We start from the raw sequence: 17,775 nt of genomic DNA on the forward strand, positions 1-17,775 counted from the left end.
GTGGAGGGGGGGAAGGAGAGAGTGGAGGGGGGGAAGGAGAGAGTGGAGGGGGGGGAAGGAGAGAGTGGAGGGGGGGGAAGGAGAGAGTGGAGGGGGGGAAGGAGAGAGCGGAGGGGGGGAAGGAGAGAGTGGAGGGGGGGAAGGAGAGTGGAGGGGGGGGAGGAGAGTGGAGGGGGGGGGAGGAGAGTGGAGGGGGGGGGAGGAGAGTGGAGGGGGGGAGAGGAGAGTGGAGGGGGGGGGAGAGGAGAGTGGAGGGGGGGTGGGGAGAGGAGAGTGGAGGGGGGGTGGGTGGGAGAGGAGAGTGGAGGGGGGGTGGGAAGGAGAGTGGACGGGGGGGGAGAGGAGAGTGGAGGGGGGGGGGAGAGGAGAGTGGATGGGGGGGGGGAGAGGAGAGTGGATGGGGGGGGGGGGGAAGAGGAGAGTGGAGGGGGTGGGGAGAGGAGAGTGGAGGGGGTGGGGAGAGTGGAGGGGGGGGGGAGAGGAGAGTGGATGGGGGGGGGGGGGGGAAGAGGAGAGTGGAGGGGGTGGGGAGAGGAGAGTGGAGGGGGGGAGGAGAGTGGAGGAGAGTTGAGGGCGGGGAGGAGAGAGGAGGGGAGGAGGCTGAACGGCCGAGCCCAAGACTTCGGGCTGGATTTACAGATCGGTGGCGCGGGTCTCCGGTCCAGGTTGGGGCTTGCAGAGATCGGTTGGGGGGGGGGGGGGGGTCGCGGAGATCGGGGAGGGGAAAGAGAGTCGCGGAGGGGGGAAGAGTCTCGGGGGGGGGGGGGTGGTGGGGAGGAGGAGAGTCTCGGGGGGGGGGGGGGAGGAGGAGAGTCGCGGAGGTCGGGTCGGGGGGGGGTGGGGGTGAGGGGGGGATCGGAGGTCGGGTTGGGTCGCCGGGGGGCGGAGGGGAGCTGAGGTCGGGTCGCCGGGGCGGGCGGGAAAGAATGGGAGTCGGGTGGGGTCCAGTCTGGGGAGCGGGAGTCAAGTCGGGTCGGGTCGGGTCGGGTGGGAGGTGAGCCTTAAGCACGCAGCCCCAGTGAGGCCATTCGGCCAGAGCTAGTGGTTGCGTGCTTCGGGCCCCTCCCACACAGTTTTGGGCGCCTGGAGCCACTGCACATGCGCAGAGGTCCCGGCACTGTTTTCACCGCAGGGACCTGGCTCCGCCCCCCACAGCTTGTGCTGCGCCGCACTCAGCTCCAGAGGACCTGCAGGGAACCAGAGAATCGGTGAGTTTTTTTTAGGCGCACTTTGTGGCGCGAAAAACGAGCGTCCAGGTCCGGGCTGCGCCATTTTAGGCACGGCCCGAAACTTGGGCCCACTGAGCCAACCATCCCTAAAGATCAAGCAGGGCTTCTGGAGCAGCCGTAACTGCTGCGACTAAATAGTAGCTGTAACAACGCACATCGAAGCAGGCTTCCAGCACCAGCTTAAGGGCACCATGGCACTCGTGGACTTGTCAGCGGCATATGTCACAATATGGAAGCATGGACTGCTTTTCAAGCTCTCCATCATTTTACCCTGCAGAACGATGATCCATCTTCTCAATGCCATGCTTAGCAACTGACACTTCCTTGTGTACACTGGCACCCAAAAGAGCAGATATAGGACACTAAACAACAGATTCCCACAGGTTCTGTCCCAGCACCCATGTTATTCAACGTTGACACAAGTGACCTGCCCGAAACAGAGTCCTGCAAGTTCGTATACGATGATGACATTAATTTGGCCACACAAAACATGAATCTGTCCTTCACCGAGGAGACCCTGACCAATGATTTACAGAGAATGGAGGCCTATTTCCGCCAATACTGACTTCGGCCAAACCTGCAAAAGACCGTCACCTCGACATTCCACCTCAACACCCATCAAGCAAACCAAGTCTCCTTTTGCGGCGCAGAAGTAAACTATGCCAAAGACCCCTCCTATTTAGGAGTCGCGCTTGATTGCACCCTGTCATATAGACAGTATCTCCCGAACCTTTGGAAAAAACTGAAGAGTAGGGACACCTTGATCCAGAAACTCGCCGGATCCAAATGGGGAACAGACAAACCCTCCATATGGCAGCACTTGCCCTGGTGTATTCTACAGCGGAGTACTGCTCTCCAACATGGCAATCAAGTCCGCATGTCAAATCTATTGACGTCCAGCTGAATTCTACTATGAGAATTATTATCACCGGTATGCTTTTATCAACACCAACGCCTTGCTTGCAAACATCACACCACCACACCGATGCCGTGAATATGCAGTCTCCAAAAGAAACAACCGCTACACCAGCAAAGACATGCTGATCCAGGCCGAATTGAACAACCTATCAGCAACCCGTCTAAAATCTAGGCGGCCATTTTGGACCGTCGACAAAGCCCTCCAACGATCTCCCTCAGCCTTGATGACTGACAGCAAAATGCTTGGAAGAGCAGGCTCGAGGTGCCGTATTTCTTATATGGAATGGATTCCTTATAGAGGACCCCACAGTACAACCTGAAGGATCAAACCTTCCTTGCAAACAGTGGACAACCATCAACCACCTCAGAACTGGTCATCATCGATGCTGCTACCTTCTCCATCGATGGAAGATTAATGCATCTCCATCATGCTTACTGTGGAGCTCCTAAATCAGACCCTGGAGCACATCACTGAACACTGTACTGTATTGCTTCATGGGTTCTTTACTTAAGAATCAAAGCAACACATTGCTAATAAACAAACCAGTTCTTAATTGCAAAGGTTTAACAATCACAATACACATTACAGTTCATCCACAAGGCTCAGAACCACCTGCCTCATCATGGATTCCCTGAACCCAACTGGCTGGGGTTTTATTGAGTCTTGTGAACATCACGTGACTGACTAAGCCACTCCCAACTCAACAGCTCCATACTATTTTGGTGAAAACTATAAATCAAGTGCCCCCCCCTTAAAAGGGACACTAAAACTGACAAATTAAACCAATTAAACATTTTATATTATTGGATCAAATTAAAATTTGGTTGCCAGGGGTGATGATGCACTCCAGTCTTTCTGGTGCCCACCTCTTGCGGAAGGCTGCGAGCGAACCGGTGGACACCACTTGCTCCATCTCCAGAGACACCCTGGTTTGAACGTAACCGCAGAAGAGAGGCAGGCAGTCAGGCTGAACAACCCTCTCGACCACCCGCACCGGTTAATGGCCACCTTGATCATGCCCAGGAGCACTCCAACAAGGAGGCCTTCTGACCTGCCCGCTCCCCTCCGTACAGGATGTCTAAAGATCAGGAGCATGGAACTGAAGTCCAACCAGAATTTGAGGAGCAGCCCCTTCAAATATTGGAACAGGGGCTGCAACCTGACACACTCCACATAAACATGGAACACGGACTCTTCCAGACCGAAGAAATTACAGGCAGCCTGGGAGTCCGTGAACCGATTTAAAAACCGATTGCACGGGACTGCTCTGTGCAACACCCTCCAGGCCAAGTCCCCAATAAATAAAGGGAGGACTCCCATGTAGAGAGCACTCCATTGGGGACCCCTGCCTTCTCCGGACGGCAAGATGGTGCGCCATGGCATATCTGGACGGCAGACGAGGATGACAAAGAGAGAGTGTGAAAGAGCAACTTGGAATCCCATCCGCGCTGAACTGAAAGGCATGGAGGGGATTTCCAGGAGGAGGCTCAAGTTGTGAGGTGCCGGCACCTGAGGGAGGTTTCGGGGCTTGGCGCCGATGAGGGATTCTGTCCGGATGGGATCAGTTCGGACAGGATCACTCCAGGTGCTTGAGCCTTCTCGACGCACCTAGAGGAATCGAGGCCCAGTGCTGTTTTTAGCGACTCGATGACACTGACCGCGTGCCGGGTTTCGGCCCAGGATAGGCGCCGTGCCAGCTCTTCCAGTGCCATCCAGCCCGCTCCTCCGCCATCCAGCAGGTCCCTGACCCTGGTCACCTTGCCAAACACAGCCCTCTCGTCCGCCTGCCACCTAAAACCACGCTCATGGAGGTACGGATTCCTGAGCAGCAGCTCCCGAAGGACAACCACCACCCCAGATGGAGAGAACTGTGCTTGGTGGCGACTTTGTTCCAGACCCTGATAAGTTCCTGGTATAAAACACACAGCTCCCGCATGGCGGTCCGGATGCCTTCCAGCTTTCAATAGCTCTATAAACCTGTGAGCATACTCACAGGTGCATATATTACAAATGCCCTCAGAGGAAATTTTCAGGCAGCCTACATGATATCCATGCTGTTACACCGGATGCTTTGGCCTGGATATCTGACTGAGATATTGAGATTTGATTTGCTTTGCTCCTGCTATATGAAAGACGACGACTCCGTACTGATCAATTTAAAAGATTCTGCTGATTTCAGCTAAAGCTGGGTCTTCAAGCGGTTTCAATTAGCTGTTCACACCTTGTTAAAGTACAATTACCTTAGTTGGTAAGATTTTGGTTGCTAAAGACTTTATCAATTGGGGTGGAAGCAGAATCCTGCTCAGGGTGGTTGACACAGACTATATCGTAACTCTTTTTAAATACCGGCAATTAAGTCAACAACCAATAAACCTTTAAATTAACAAAAAATGTTTAAAGGAACCTTAATAAATCAAATAAAAATGTTGTTCTCGTTTGTGATGATGCCAGTTGCAGAAGGCCTCAAGCGTACTCCATCTCCAGAGACACCCGGGCAGGAATGTAGCCACAGAAGAGAGGCAGGCAGCCTCAGCTGAATGACCCCCTCGACCGCCCGCTGCCTGGACCTGTTAATGGCGACCTTGGCCAGGCCCAGGAGCAATCCCACGAGGAGGCCCTTCGACCTGCCTGCTCCCCACCGCACTGGGTGCCCAAAGATCAGGAGCATGGGACTGAAGTGCAGTCAGAACTCGAGAAGCTGCCCCTTCAAATAGTGAAAGAGGGGTTGCACAGAGTATATCACATATGGGGATCATGAAGACGGTAATGAGCAGTACAACGTAGACGTCACTGGAATGCTAGTCGGGTAAGTTCTGCAAAGGACTTAATCAGTTAAGTTTAAAAATACGCTTGCTCAATGGGTGGAGGGGCGGAATGTGGCTGATGTGACTGCAGTTGACTTCATGTCCGAAGCTGGGAGTGGTGTGGAAGAACCTCGTCAACACGTGGGGGGTAAAGTTGCGTTGCGGAGGGGTAACAGACATTTCTCATTTTATTGATACTTGTGCTTCAAAAGCGCACATTCTACAAATCTCGCTGGTTATCTTCCAATGTTTTAGTTACTACAAAAGGCTTGGAGGAGTACTTCTTTTCAACAATAGTAACGGCAAATATTTTCTAGTTTGAAGTGTTGAGCAAATAAGGAGGTAACCCATTACAAATCATTAAGACATTTTGACCTATAACCAACTCCACAGAATTACATTAGTAGATTAGTAGAGGGTGACTCAGTCGCAGTTTTCGACCCCTCTTTGTTGACAAATTTCCCAAATGCACCATCTGAATTAATATTTATTGACCTTGTTTAAAATTACATTTTCAAGAACGTTGAATTTTTTCACTATGATTTTCTACCAATTTTCAATGCCAGATATTTAAAGTGGGAAATTTGTGCTGCAATCCCATACCCTACCAATTAATCGCAGAATGCACAGAAGGCCAAACTTGGGTCCCATTCACAAACCCATTTCAAATTCACCAATGGGCTTATTCATTGACTATTCTAACCTTTCGTATTTTCTCGTTGTCTCAGTCAATTAATTAAAAGTTAAATTCCTTTCCAAATCTAATTGATTCAATTATACCGACACATTACTGAGATCCAAATTCAATGGCAGTGTTCACCCACCAGTGTGATCTTTTCCTTCCTTATTTAACAAATCAATTATATTATTCCATTTTCACGATGCATTCATAGTATTACATTTTCATGTCATCTTCCCCAAAATTCTATTAACAATTCCATAATAGAAGCCTAGTGTCAGGAACACATATCTCCAAATAAATAAAATCTGCTTTGAGACATTGGGATCCACAAGGAGACGAGGCAGAGTGGAAGCATGTAATAGATAGATGGTATGATAAACTATCTGACAGATGCTCACTTTAATGAACATCATTGGTTTACTTGGCTGCCGTACAAGGGCATAAGACTTCATTTGTATGCCTCTGATTTTTTTGCATGGGCCAAAGTAATGTTTAAAATTCAAGTCTCCTGTTTTAATTTACCTGGGAAGCCACTTTCGTCAATACGACATAGATATATAGAACATTCAGAGAGCCATGTCTATGTTACAATCTTACATTTTTTTTGTCATTCAGAAATAGTTTGTCGGATAGGTGCACTTATTAGTATGAAATTAAATGACATTAAACGTCCAATTTAGTGGATGTGAATAACAGAAGATTGTACTCAGAATATTAAAGATGGATGCAGATTAGAAATGATAACCTCATTCACCTGCATGTATCTTAAATAAAGTTATGGGGCTGGATTTTCCTGTCTTCTGTGCTCAGGATCCTTGGGTCCGGTTTTGCGGCAGCGCGGAGCAGCACCGCCCGAAAGAGCTGCGCCCGGTGTGCAACGCCCCTGGCTGAGACACTGGCGCGAGACTGAGCTCCTGCCCGACCCATCCGCTCATAAGTGCGCCCGCAATGACTGCTTGGGAAATCAGTGCGGTCCAACCATCCAGTCGGCGGAGAGGAAGGTAATGGACACCCAAGGTAAGTGTGATTGTTTTTTCTTTTAAATTTTTTTAGCGATTTGGATTGTGGTAGCGTGGGCAATGTTTTGGGAATGTTTTTGTGGTTTTTTTTAAGGTTTCCCCAGCCCGGCTCTTCAGCTCGGGCGTTTCCCATCCTTGCGCCAAGAGAGGTGAACAACACCTCCCTTAGCACTGTGCCCCCTGACGCAGGAGCCAGATGCCCAAATTTAACGACTAAAACGCAAACTATTCCCGGCCGCTAACTTTCCCAGCCTCAAATAAGTGGTCAACCCGCTCCGGCTACCCATTACAGGCAGAATGTCTGGCGGCAGGTGGCTACCTGCAGCGACTCCGTTAAGTTGTGAGGAAGTGGTGTCGTGGGTATTGCGATCTGGGGGAGGGGAGGCCAACCAGGACAGGAGGGGGTCTAAACTTTCATTGTTGGGCCCCAAGGAGCATTCCTAGTCCTCCTGTCCCCACAAGGAAAGTAAAAAAAAAATTCAATCGCATACTTGTTTGGGCCTCTTCTGGCCCCAACTCTTCTCGCTAGGTTTACATGGTGGGTAAGCCACGTCTTTTCTGCCCAGGTTACTGGTTAAAATAGTCATCATCATAGGCAGTCCATCGAATGAGGATGACTTGCTTCCACATGAGTTCAGAGATGTTTCAATGAAGGACCCGATGTTCCAGTCTTGGAACTCCAAATGAGGGTGTGGAAGATGCCTGTGCGTGGATTTAAAAAAAAATGTGTGGTGACCGTTGAACATTTGCCACCACACGGGCTTGACAGAGCTAGGCCTTTATCCAGTGGCAAGGGTTAACCAGGATGACTGGAGACCTGCTCTGCTGCATGGATCTAGTGCGCACACATATCGAAGTGCGGGCTGGCCTGTGCTGCCCCGGGCCCTCGGCTCTTCTGGGTCCCGTACCCTCATTCGCCGCACCTCTGTCACAATTTTTCTCCTCTCCTCCGCCACAAAAACACACGCCGTACCTCCGCCACGATCTCCTGCCGCACCTCCGCACCAAACATTCGCAGAACCTCTGCCACGATCACCCACCAAATCTCAGCCACGATCCCTCATCGCTCCTCCACCCCGATCACTCATCGCAAGTTCGCCACGACTTTCCCACTCCTTTGCTGTACCAGGGCCCAACCGATGTTCCTGTCCACGCTCCAATCAGCGACCGGAGTCCCGATGACGTCACCCAGTCACCCACCTCGAAGCCGTCGCACATTTGTGTCAGCTCGCACTGGAATCTTAAGTGGCATGCTACAGCTCTTTTTGAAGCCCCAACCTGCGGAGATGTTCTCACACAGGTCGGGGTGGCCCACGATGGTGAAGGAACTGCTGCTCCAGCTCTTTTTGAAACCCCGACCCGCGGAGATGTTCTCATACAGGCTGTGAAAATAGTAGTCATGCCCCGTTGACATCATCAGAACCCGATTTGGGTTGTAAATCTGTGGAATTCTCTGCCCCAGAGAGCTGTGGAGGTTGGGTCATTGAATATATTTAAGGCAGAGATAGACAGATTTTTGAGCGATAAGGGAGCGGACAGAGAAGTGGAGCTGAGTCTATGATCAGATCAGCCATGATCTTATTAAATGGCGGAGCAGGCTCGAGGGGCCAAATGGCCTGCTCCTGCTCCTATTTCTTATCTTCTTATGATCTGCATATTTAAAGAAAGACCCAGCTGGTTTCCAGTGGGTGTCTTTCCCATCTGCTCAGGTGAGCAGGTTAAAATGGAAGACTGCAAGAAGAGAGAGGGACGTCGACGGGTTCGTCTCCTGGGCTATTTTAAACTGCCCACGCTGTTACTGTTGGGCTGGCAGAGTTAAATTTGTATTTCAACTGCACATAGTTGAGCAATGCAAACTTTTTTTTTTAAATGTTGGTGTTATTGCAAGATATATTTGCAAGTCTTTTTCTTAGCAATGGAGCTGAATAGTCTTCATCAACTCACATCTGCAGGAAATAGTTTCACACTACCACGTTATTTGGACATGAAAATGAAAACAGTGTATATATCATCATATGAAACCCAAAGCTACCAAAATGGAGGTCATCCCCAATGGTTTGATTTCAATATTTTTCTCCTGAGCTTTACACTATGACCACCTCACCAATTACTGTGGTTACACATATGGCAATCGTGACAACAGACACTGAATGTTGTACTTCATAGCTCCATGTGATTTTTTTTGATTATAATGGCCCAGATTTTGCGGTCAGCGACGAAGGGATGCACTCGCTATTGATCTTGGGAAGAAAGCTGGCAACAAAGATTTAACGAGCTCTGTGGCGTCGATGTCCCCCATTCCGACGTGGCACTATTTATAACATCCAGGATCAGTGAAATCATCAAGCAAACTGAGCAGCCTATCACATTTTAACATTCTCACAGAAAGCACCAGGAAGTAAAAAGCACACATCATTCACATTTTAATCATTTTACAGAAAGCAAAATAAAAATTGGGACATAATATGAAATTAAGGTAGATGAAATATCAAACTTTAAAAAAAATATAAAAATTAATTTTTATTATTTAAAAATCCCTGGAGTTTTTATCATGGAATGGAGGGAATGACACTCCATGCTTAAAAAATTATTTTTTCAGGGCCAGCAGTAATTATGACTTAGTACATTGTTAAAAACTCAGTTATACCTCATTCAACAAGGCTTAACTTTTTGAATGGCTTTTTACAGCGAGAATAGTGCGTAAAAGTTGAAGTTCACGTCAAATCACTGATTCTGTGTTGATTGCATCTGCAAAGATTGCAACAGCGCACCCTGTGGAGAAGCAGGATATCATCGACAGAAACCTCCGGATTTCTGCGTTTAACTGCGCATGTGCAGACACCAGAAGTTGCTGTCAGTTTTACACAGTAATGATGGCGAGCACTGATAGTTTCACTGTCATTAAAACTGCAAATTCTGGCTAATTTAAATAGGAGAGTTTTAACCAGATGTGAGGAGAAAGTAAAGTGGTAATTTGAAGAATAATTCCCTGTTGTTCACGTACATTTGTTTTTAATTTAGCTAATTTAATGCAATCTACAGCGTTTTTCCCCTCCCCTTGTTTTTTTTTAATAATTTAGGTCTCATGAATAAATAACATGTACATAGTTATTAACTTTTTATTAGCAAAATAAATCATTTGGGTTAATAACTAAATTAGTCATAATCTTGCAAAATTCACTAGATTCAGCAATGGTAGTAAACATCACACCACAATTGAAAAAGGGTAGCAAGAGAAAAGGCAAAAGCCAGGGAGCTTGTCTGCAGTGGTTAAATCATTAAATTTATGATCAGGCATAGTGTAAGGGAGCATTTGGTAAATTATTTGAGAGTCAGTATGGTTTTATGAGAAATAGGTCATGTCTGACTAACCCAATTGTCATTGAGGTGGTATATAGATGACAGTCAATAAATGTTACTCATAAGAATTTTCAGAATGCATTGGAGAAGATTCCACATCAGAGATTATTAGCTAGAATAAATGTGTGCAGAATTGGAGTGAACAGGAAATTCCTTGGGTGGTAGGAGACTGACAGTTTGGATAAGAGATATATTCTTAGATTAGCAAGCAATAACAAACGGGGGCCAACGATACAGCTTGAGCAATGCATCACCTGGGCCAGCACAATATGCGCCTGTATACAAATGCACTCATCTCACCAGATAATGACCATTTCAATAATTTACTGGTGCTCCAGACAGTGTCTCACAACATGCTTGTGGTGGTTGTCAGTGGCCAGTGAAAAGCCCCTGACCTAAGTCTGCCCAGTGTGTACCTGGCATTTTCTTGGCATGGAGGCAGGGGGCTCTGGGCAATAAGGAAGCACTGGGCAAGGGAGCATTGATACTGGGAGAATAATGAGCAGGGTCGTCAGATTTTTCTTTTTAGAAAAGCTTCTATGGTAGCCACCCTTTTAGTGCCTGTTCCAAATCGAGCTCTGCTCAGGTGTTCTAACCACATAACGGGTTGGACACACCTCATTTATATTCAGCTCAGGGGCCTATTTATCCTAATGTACAACCTTTAAGTCTCAGGCCCATTTTCCACAGAATGGGTATGCGAGGTGCTTTAGAGAATTGGGTGCATGACATCATATTATTGGCCCCATGCTGCCCTCCAGGAATCAGTGTTGGGGACCGAGTCTTTTAGTCCAATTGCCAGTAACAAAAATAACTAAATAATCTAGATTTGGAAATAGAGGGGAGAATCCAAGTAAGCAGATGATATTGTGGGGGTAAATTTCAGCTTGCTACCTGGGTGTAAAACTGGTTTTGTAGATTGGCTGCCCTTTATAGAAAATGTCAGCTTTTCTCTTCCACTGAAATCAATGGAGATGAAAATCGGGAAGGTTCTATAATGGACAGATGATCTATCCCATTGGTTTAACATCCAGTGAAGGTGAAAATTACTCTCTGCATCTCCTATACCTAAATAGTTATAGTGAATTGAGAAAGGAACAAATATTTGCAAGTTTGGATGGAGCAATAGCAGATGCAGTTTAGTGCAACAAAGTATATACTTGGGACATAAAAATACAGTCTAAATAGGGAAGCAGTAGGAGTGCAGAAAAATGGGTATGGACTGGGTAAGTAAAAAATAAACTTAGCTCAAACATAAAAGTAGTCAAATGGCTAATTATATTTTGCCACAAGAAATTAAAAGCATGGAAGTGCTACTGCAATTATACTGAGTGCTGATCATGATCTAATTTGGAAATATGTGCTCAGTTTTATACACCCGACATCAGGAAGGATACACTGGCCTTGGACTGAGTCCAGCAAACATTCACCAGGATTATATCTGGAATAAAGGAACCAGCTATGATGAGAGACTGGATAAACGTGTGTTGCATTTTGTAAAATAGGGAAGTAAAGGATAAGCTGATGATTAAAATAAAGAAGGAAATGGACAATGTTACAGGGAAAGAGTTTTCAAATTTATTAGGGAATCCAAAAGGTGGTGGTCATAATCTTGGAATTAGAATTAAGCCAGATAAAAGTGAATCCCCAAAAAGTTCTTTACACAGTGTTGTGAGAATGCACACAGTAACAGATTATCGACGGGGTACCCAACATCTACATTATATCCAGGTTATATTATTTTTTGTGCTTTGAACCTGTAGCAACTCACCTACAAATTGGATATCTTCATGAGGCAAAATTACTTAATTCATTTAAATCTCATCAAGCTTACTTATTTTGTCTTGCTTCTCGCTTATTCCATCATAGAGCCCAGAAGTTAAAATCACCTGATCTCAAGCTACAGAGGTAAGGTATTCCCAGCATATTAACACAATTCTTGCATGACAACAATTAATACAGGATTGAGGTTGAGGCAAAATTTTCACGAACGATTATATTTTTTTGTTACCATTATATTTGGAATTGCCTCCACATTTTATCTGTCTGTGCATGATGGAGAGACTTTGAACACAAGGTTAAAGGGAAGTTTTACTGGGAACAAAATCCGAAAGTCCTGCTGACGCACCTTTCAACATTTTTTTTAATACAGTATCACATTAAATTAAGAACAAGTGGAGATTTCCATTTTTCTTCCTAACAAATAAAAAAAGCTAATATCTGTGTGAAAAAGCGCTTTACATTACATACATTATCCCTTTAAATGACCTATTCTGATTGCTGTATCTGCAAGAAGCCTAGGCAATCAAAAAAACAAACCTCTTTGCCTCCTTGCTGGCAAAAAGTAACAGAGCAAAATTTGAATAACACAGTGGGGAGATTCAGAGGTCACAGTGCCGTATCGATCTGTATGTAATCAGCGTCATAAAATACAATATTTTGGAAAACAGAAGTTTGACAGTATTCCCATATCCCCAAACCTTTTCTGGGAATAAAACTACCTGAAATTAGAAAGCTGTAATAGATGGGAGTGGGAATTGTTTCCTTACCTGTGAATACAGTTTTTCCCTTCAAGGTAAGCCATACCAGCAGCAGCATCCAAAGACATCTTCACGAGCTGTTTCATTTTCAACTCATCTTTCTTCTTCCTTAAAAATGAAAGGAAATCACCACCTAGACAGAAAACAAAATATGTGGCAATATCCTATCAATTTAAGGGGTTTTAGAAAGCAATAAACCACATATTTATGAAGTTTTACACAGAAATTATCACAAATAATGCGGTCATGCTAAAGAGTAAATCTGGACATTTCAGATCTTCTGCACTAGTCATCAATTCTTGTTTTATATCCAGGTAACACAGGCAGAAACTTCTATAGACTGGGCCTCTCTCTTAAAAGGTGCCTTGTTTTACATACAACTAGACATCGTTAACTTTCTTCTGGAGTGCACACCATGAAAAGCAACAATTTCTATCAGGCACACTATACTTTCAAGAAAGTCTTACTTCCTATTTAATAAAAGGGTAGTAGTGTCTTCCCAATAAGGACAGTGGCCTGATTCAGTACCCAGTAAGGGAAATACATTTTTAATTTTTTTTTTTAAAAAGGTGGTCAGTAAGCTGCCTTCATTCTAAAAAATAATTCCACAGGTAGCTAAAACTACGACCCCGATATTTACAGGCAGGGTGCAGATAAGACCAAAAATGTCCGAAGAACCTGACAAAACCAAGGGATGTGAACGGCAGGAGCTAATTACCATTGTTTAGCTGTGTTTCCTGTCAGGCATGGGGCCAAATGGATAGCCTGGTTGGCAGCGGAAGGAGCCTGCATTGGGGACCTTTGGGGACAGACACTGGTAATTGGGATGCCAGAGAGTTCCGCAGTGCACTTACCTTGTGGAGCCGGCATTTCCCACCTTTGTTTCACTGCTGAGTTTCCCCACCTCTGAGAAAGCCGTGCAGCAACAGTAAATTTTAAATCGGGTTCCCAATTGCACCATGGGAGCTTGATTTAAAAATGTTAATTAAGTGTCCCACCTCTCCAAAGCGGGACACTCGGATGCCCCACGTGCGTAGAGGGTTGGGATCGCGTTCCCCGCTCTTTAGACCACCACCTCCAATCCTCTCCCACCCGTCGTGCAGCGGCTTAATATCAATGCTTATAATTCTGAAGTCTGATTCTAACCACATATAAAATAAAACAAGGTCAAGAAAAGATTAAATTGTTTCGGCAAGGAGAGTACTCTCCAAGAAATAAGCCAGAACAATTTATGCATCCTCTAACTAGTGTATATTTATAGGCATTGTTGGGAATCATTTTCAAGTGTCATTCTTTCACAATTCAATTTACTACAATTTGTTCAAGAAAACAATAAAAAAATTCTTAAGAGCATTGTTAAATTACTTAGCTTTACTTCTCCTACCTGTGTCAATACTATTCAGAGACAATTTAAATAAAAATAGTTTGACAATTTAACCATCATGAGTGTTGAATACTATGCCCATCTATTAACCATACATTCACAGTGTTAATATAAGGAAATTAAAGCTTCTCTAATAACACAACAAAAATACATGTGGTTAGAATATATGCTTGGTTAAGCTGTCCTGACAGCTTGAAAATTTTTCAATTAAGTCGCTCGGTCATACAGACCAAGATGCTAAACTGTTACTCGGAATTATGCACGTTAGTTGACAACTTGATGTAGCCGCCGAAACAATTTAAAGTTTTCCTGATGTCAGTTAGCTGAATTTAACTTGGGCAGCAAGTTAACTGCGACAATTGGCCACAGTACCTCTAGGTTAAGGAGAAAAATTTACCATGGTTCCTGTTCCTGCTAATGATTCAATTACCCTACTGCAAGAGCATATATGTGAAAACAGTACAACAGCAGAGAACAGCCACGATCAAATTAAATGGTGGAACAGGCTCGAGGGACTGAATGGCCAGCTCCTGTTTCTATAACAGTGCAGCTACCACACATGTCCATCAAATTTACCTTTAATTAGAACTCTGTTGCTGGGTCAGTGCGCAAATGCATTTGATAATGCAGACCTCAGCTGGAGTATTGTGATTAATTCTGGGCATACTTTAGGAAGGATGTCAAGGCCTTGGAGAAGATTTACTAGAACGGTACCAGGACTGAGGGACTTCAGCTAATTGGAGAAACTAGAAAAGCTGGGATTATTCTCATTAGAGCAGAGAAGGTTAAAGAGAGACTTAATAGAAATGTTCAAAATTATGAAAGGTTTTGATGTAATGAATAAGGAGAAACTGTTGCCACTGGCAGGAGAGTCAGTAAGAGAGGACATAGATTTAAGGTAATTGGCCAAAGAACCAGAGGGGAGTTGAGAATTTTTTTTTTAACGCAGCGAATTGTTATGATCTGGAATGCACTGGCTGAAAGGGTGGTGGAAACAGATTCAATGGTAACTTCCAAGTGGGAATCGGATATATGGGGGATTTTAACCTACATATCGATTGGTCAAATCAAATCGCAGGGGGTAGCCTGGAGGAGGAATTCATAGAATGCATACGGGATTGTTTCTTAGAACAGTATGTAACAGAGCCTACAAGGGAGCAAGCCATTTTGGATCTGGCCCTGTGTAACAAGACAGGAAAAATAAACGATCTCCTCGTAAAAGATTCTCTCGGAATGAGTGATCACAATATGGTTGAATTTGTAATACAGATTGAGGATGAGGAAGTTGTGTCAGAAATGAGCGTACTATGCTTAAACAAAGGGGACTACAGTGGGATGAGGGCAGAGTTGGCTAAAGTAGACTGGAAACAAGGACTAAACGGTGGCACAATTGAGGAACAGTGGAGGACTTTTAAGGAGCTCTTTCATAATGCGCAACAAAAATATATTCCAGTGAAAAAGAAGGGCGGCAAGAGAAGAGATAACCAGCCGTGCATAACCAAGGAAATGAAGGAAAGTATCAAATCAAAGACCAATGCGTATAAGGTGGCCAAGGTTAGTGGGAAACTAGAGGATTGGGAAAATTTTAAGCAACAGCAAAGAATGACTAAAAAAGCAATAAAGAAAGGGAAGATAGATTACGAAGGTAAACTTGCGCAAAACATAAAAACAGATAGTAAAAGCTTTTACAGATATATAAAACGGAAAAGAGTGACTAAAGTAAATGTTGGTCCCTTAGAAGATGAAAAGGGGGATTTAATAATGGGAAATGTGGAAATGGCTGAGACCTTAAACAATTATTTTGCTTCCGTCTTCACAGTGGAAGACACAAAATCCATGCCAAAAATTGCTGGTCATAGGAACGTGGGAAGGGAGGACCTCGAGATGATCACTATCACTCGGGAGGTAGTGCTGGACAGACTAATGGGACTGAAGGTGGACAAGTCCCCTGGTCCTGATGAAATACATCCCAGGGTATTAAAAGAGATGGCGGAAGTTATAACAGATGCATTTGTTATAATATACCAAAATCCTCTGGACTCTGGGGAGGTACCAGCGGATTGGAAAGCAGCTAATGTAACGCCTCTGTTTAAAAAAGGGGGCAGGCAAAAGGCAGGTAACTATAGGCCGGTTAGTTTAACATCTGTAGTGGGGAAAATGCTTGAAACTATCATTAAGGAAGAAATAGCGGGACATCTGGATAGGAATAGTGCAATCAAGCAGACGCAGCATGGATTCATGAAAGGGAAATCATGTTTAACTAACTTACTGGAATTCTTTGAGGATATAACGAGCATGGTGGATAGAGGTGTACCGATGGATGTGGTGTATTTAGATTTCCAAAAGGCATTCGATAAGGTGCCACACAAAAGGTTACTGCAGAAGATAAAGGTACACGGAGTCAGAGGAAATGTATTAGCATGGATAAAGAATTGGCTGGCTAACAGAAAGCAGAGAGTCGGGATAAATGGGTCCTTTTCGGGTTGGAAATCGGTGGTTAGAGGTGTGCCACAGGGATTGGTGCTGGGACCACAACTGTTTACAACATACATAGATGACCTGGAAGAGGGGACAGAGTGTAGTGTAACAAAATTTGCAGATGACACAAAGATTAGTGGGAAAGCGGGTTGTGTAGAGGACACAGAGAGGCTGCAAAGAGATTTAGATAGGTTAAGCGAATGGGCTAAGGTTTGGCAGATGGAATACAATGTCGGAAAATGTGAGGTCATCCACCCTGGGAAAAAAAACAGTAAAAGGGAATATTATTTGAATGGGGAGAAATTACAACATGCTGTGGTGCAGAGGGACCTGGGGGTCCTTGTGCATGAATCCCAAAAGGTTAGTTTGCAGGTGCAGCAGGAAATCAGGAAGGCAAATGGAATGTTGGCCTTCATTGCGAAAGGGATGGAGTACAAAAGCAGGGAGGTGTTGCTGCAACTGTATAAGGTATTGGTAAGGCCGCACCTGGAGTACTGCGTGCAGTTTTGGTCACCTTACTTAAGGAAGGATATACTAGCTTTGGAAGGGGTACAGAGACGATTCACTAGGCTGATTCCAGAAATGAGGGGGTTATCTTATGATGATAGATTGAGTAGACTGGGTCTTTACTCGTTGGAGTTCAGAAGGATGAGGGGTGATCTTATAGAAACATTTAAAATCATGAAAGGGATAGACAAGATAGAGGCAGAGAGGTTGTTTCCATTGGTGGGGGAGACTAGAACTAGGGGGCACAGCCTCAAAATACAGAAGAGCAAATTTAAAAGAATTGAGAAAGAATTTCTTCTCCCAGAGGGTTGTGAATCTGTGGAATTCTCTGCCCAAGGAAGCAGTTGAGGCTGGCTCATTGAATGTTTTCAAGTCAAAGATAGATAGATTTTTAAGCAATAAGGGAATTAAGGGTTACGGGGAGAGGGCGGGTAAGTGGAGCTGAGTCCACGACCAGATCAGCCATGATCTTATTGAATGGTGGAGCAGGCTCGAGGGGCTAGATGGCCTACTCCTGTTCCTAATTCTTATGTTCTTATGTTCTTATATACTTAAAAAGGATAAATTTGCAGGGCAATGAGTAAGAGCAGGTGAGTGGGTAGCTCTTTCAAAGAGCCGGCACGGGCACGATGGGCCGAATGGACTCCTTCTGCACTGTATGTTTTTATAACAAGGTAACTGAGCTTATGGACCAGGAAAGAAAGACTTGCATTTATATAGCGTCTTTCACGACCACTGGACGTCCCAAAGTGCTTTACAGCCAATGAAGTACTTTTTTTGGAAGTGCAGTCACTGCCGTCATGTAGGAAATGCAGAAAGCCAATTTGCACACAGCAAGCTTCCACAAACAGCA

At 45.0% G+C, this 17,775-nt stretch overlaps 1 protein-coding gene across 3 annotated transcripts in view; it reads right to left on the reverse strand.

Annotated features, from left to right (window-relative positions):
* Positions 1–17,775, reverse strand: part of fer (fer (fps/fes related) tyrosine kinase) — a 450,038-nt gene that overhangs the window by 106,322 nt on the left and 325,941 nt on the right. For all 3 annotated transcript variants that reach the window (XM_070884132.1, XM_070884127.1, XM_070884121.1), the window contains one exon: positions 12,563–12,686. In XM_070884132.1, coding sequence (XP_070740233.1) covers positions 12,563–12,686 — 124 coding nt within the window. The remainder of the gene's footprint in view (positions 1–12,562; positions 12,687–17,775) is intronic.

Source organism: Pristiophorus japonicus, chromosome 1 (assembly GCF_044704955.1).
Source record: "Pristiophorus japonicus isolate sPriJap1 chromosome 1, sPriJap1.hap1, whole genome shotgun sequence".
Lineage (NCBI taxonomy): Eukaryota > Metazoa > Chordata > Chondrichthyes > Pristiophoridae > Pristiophorus > Pristiophorus japonicus.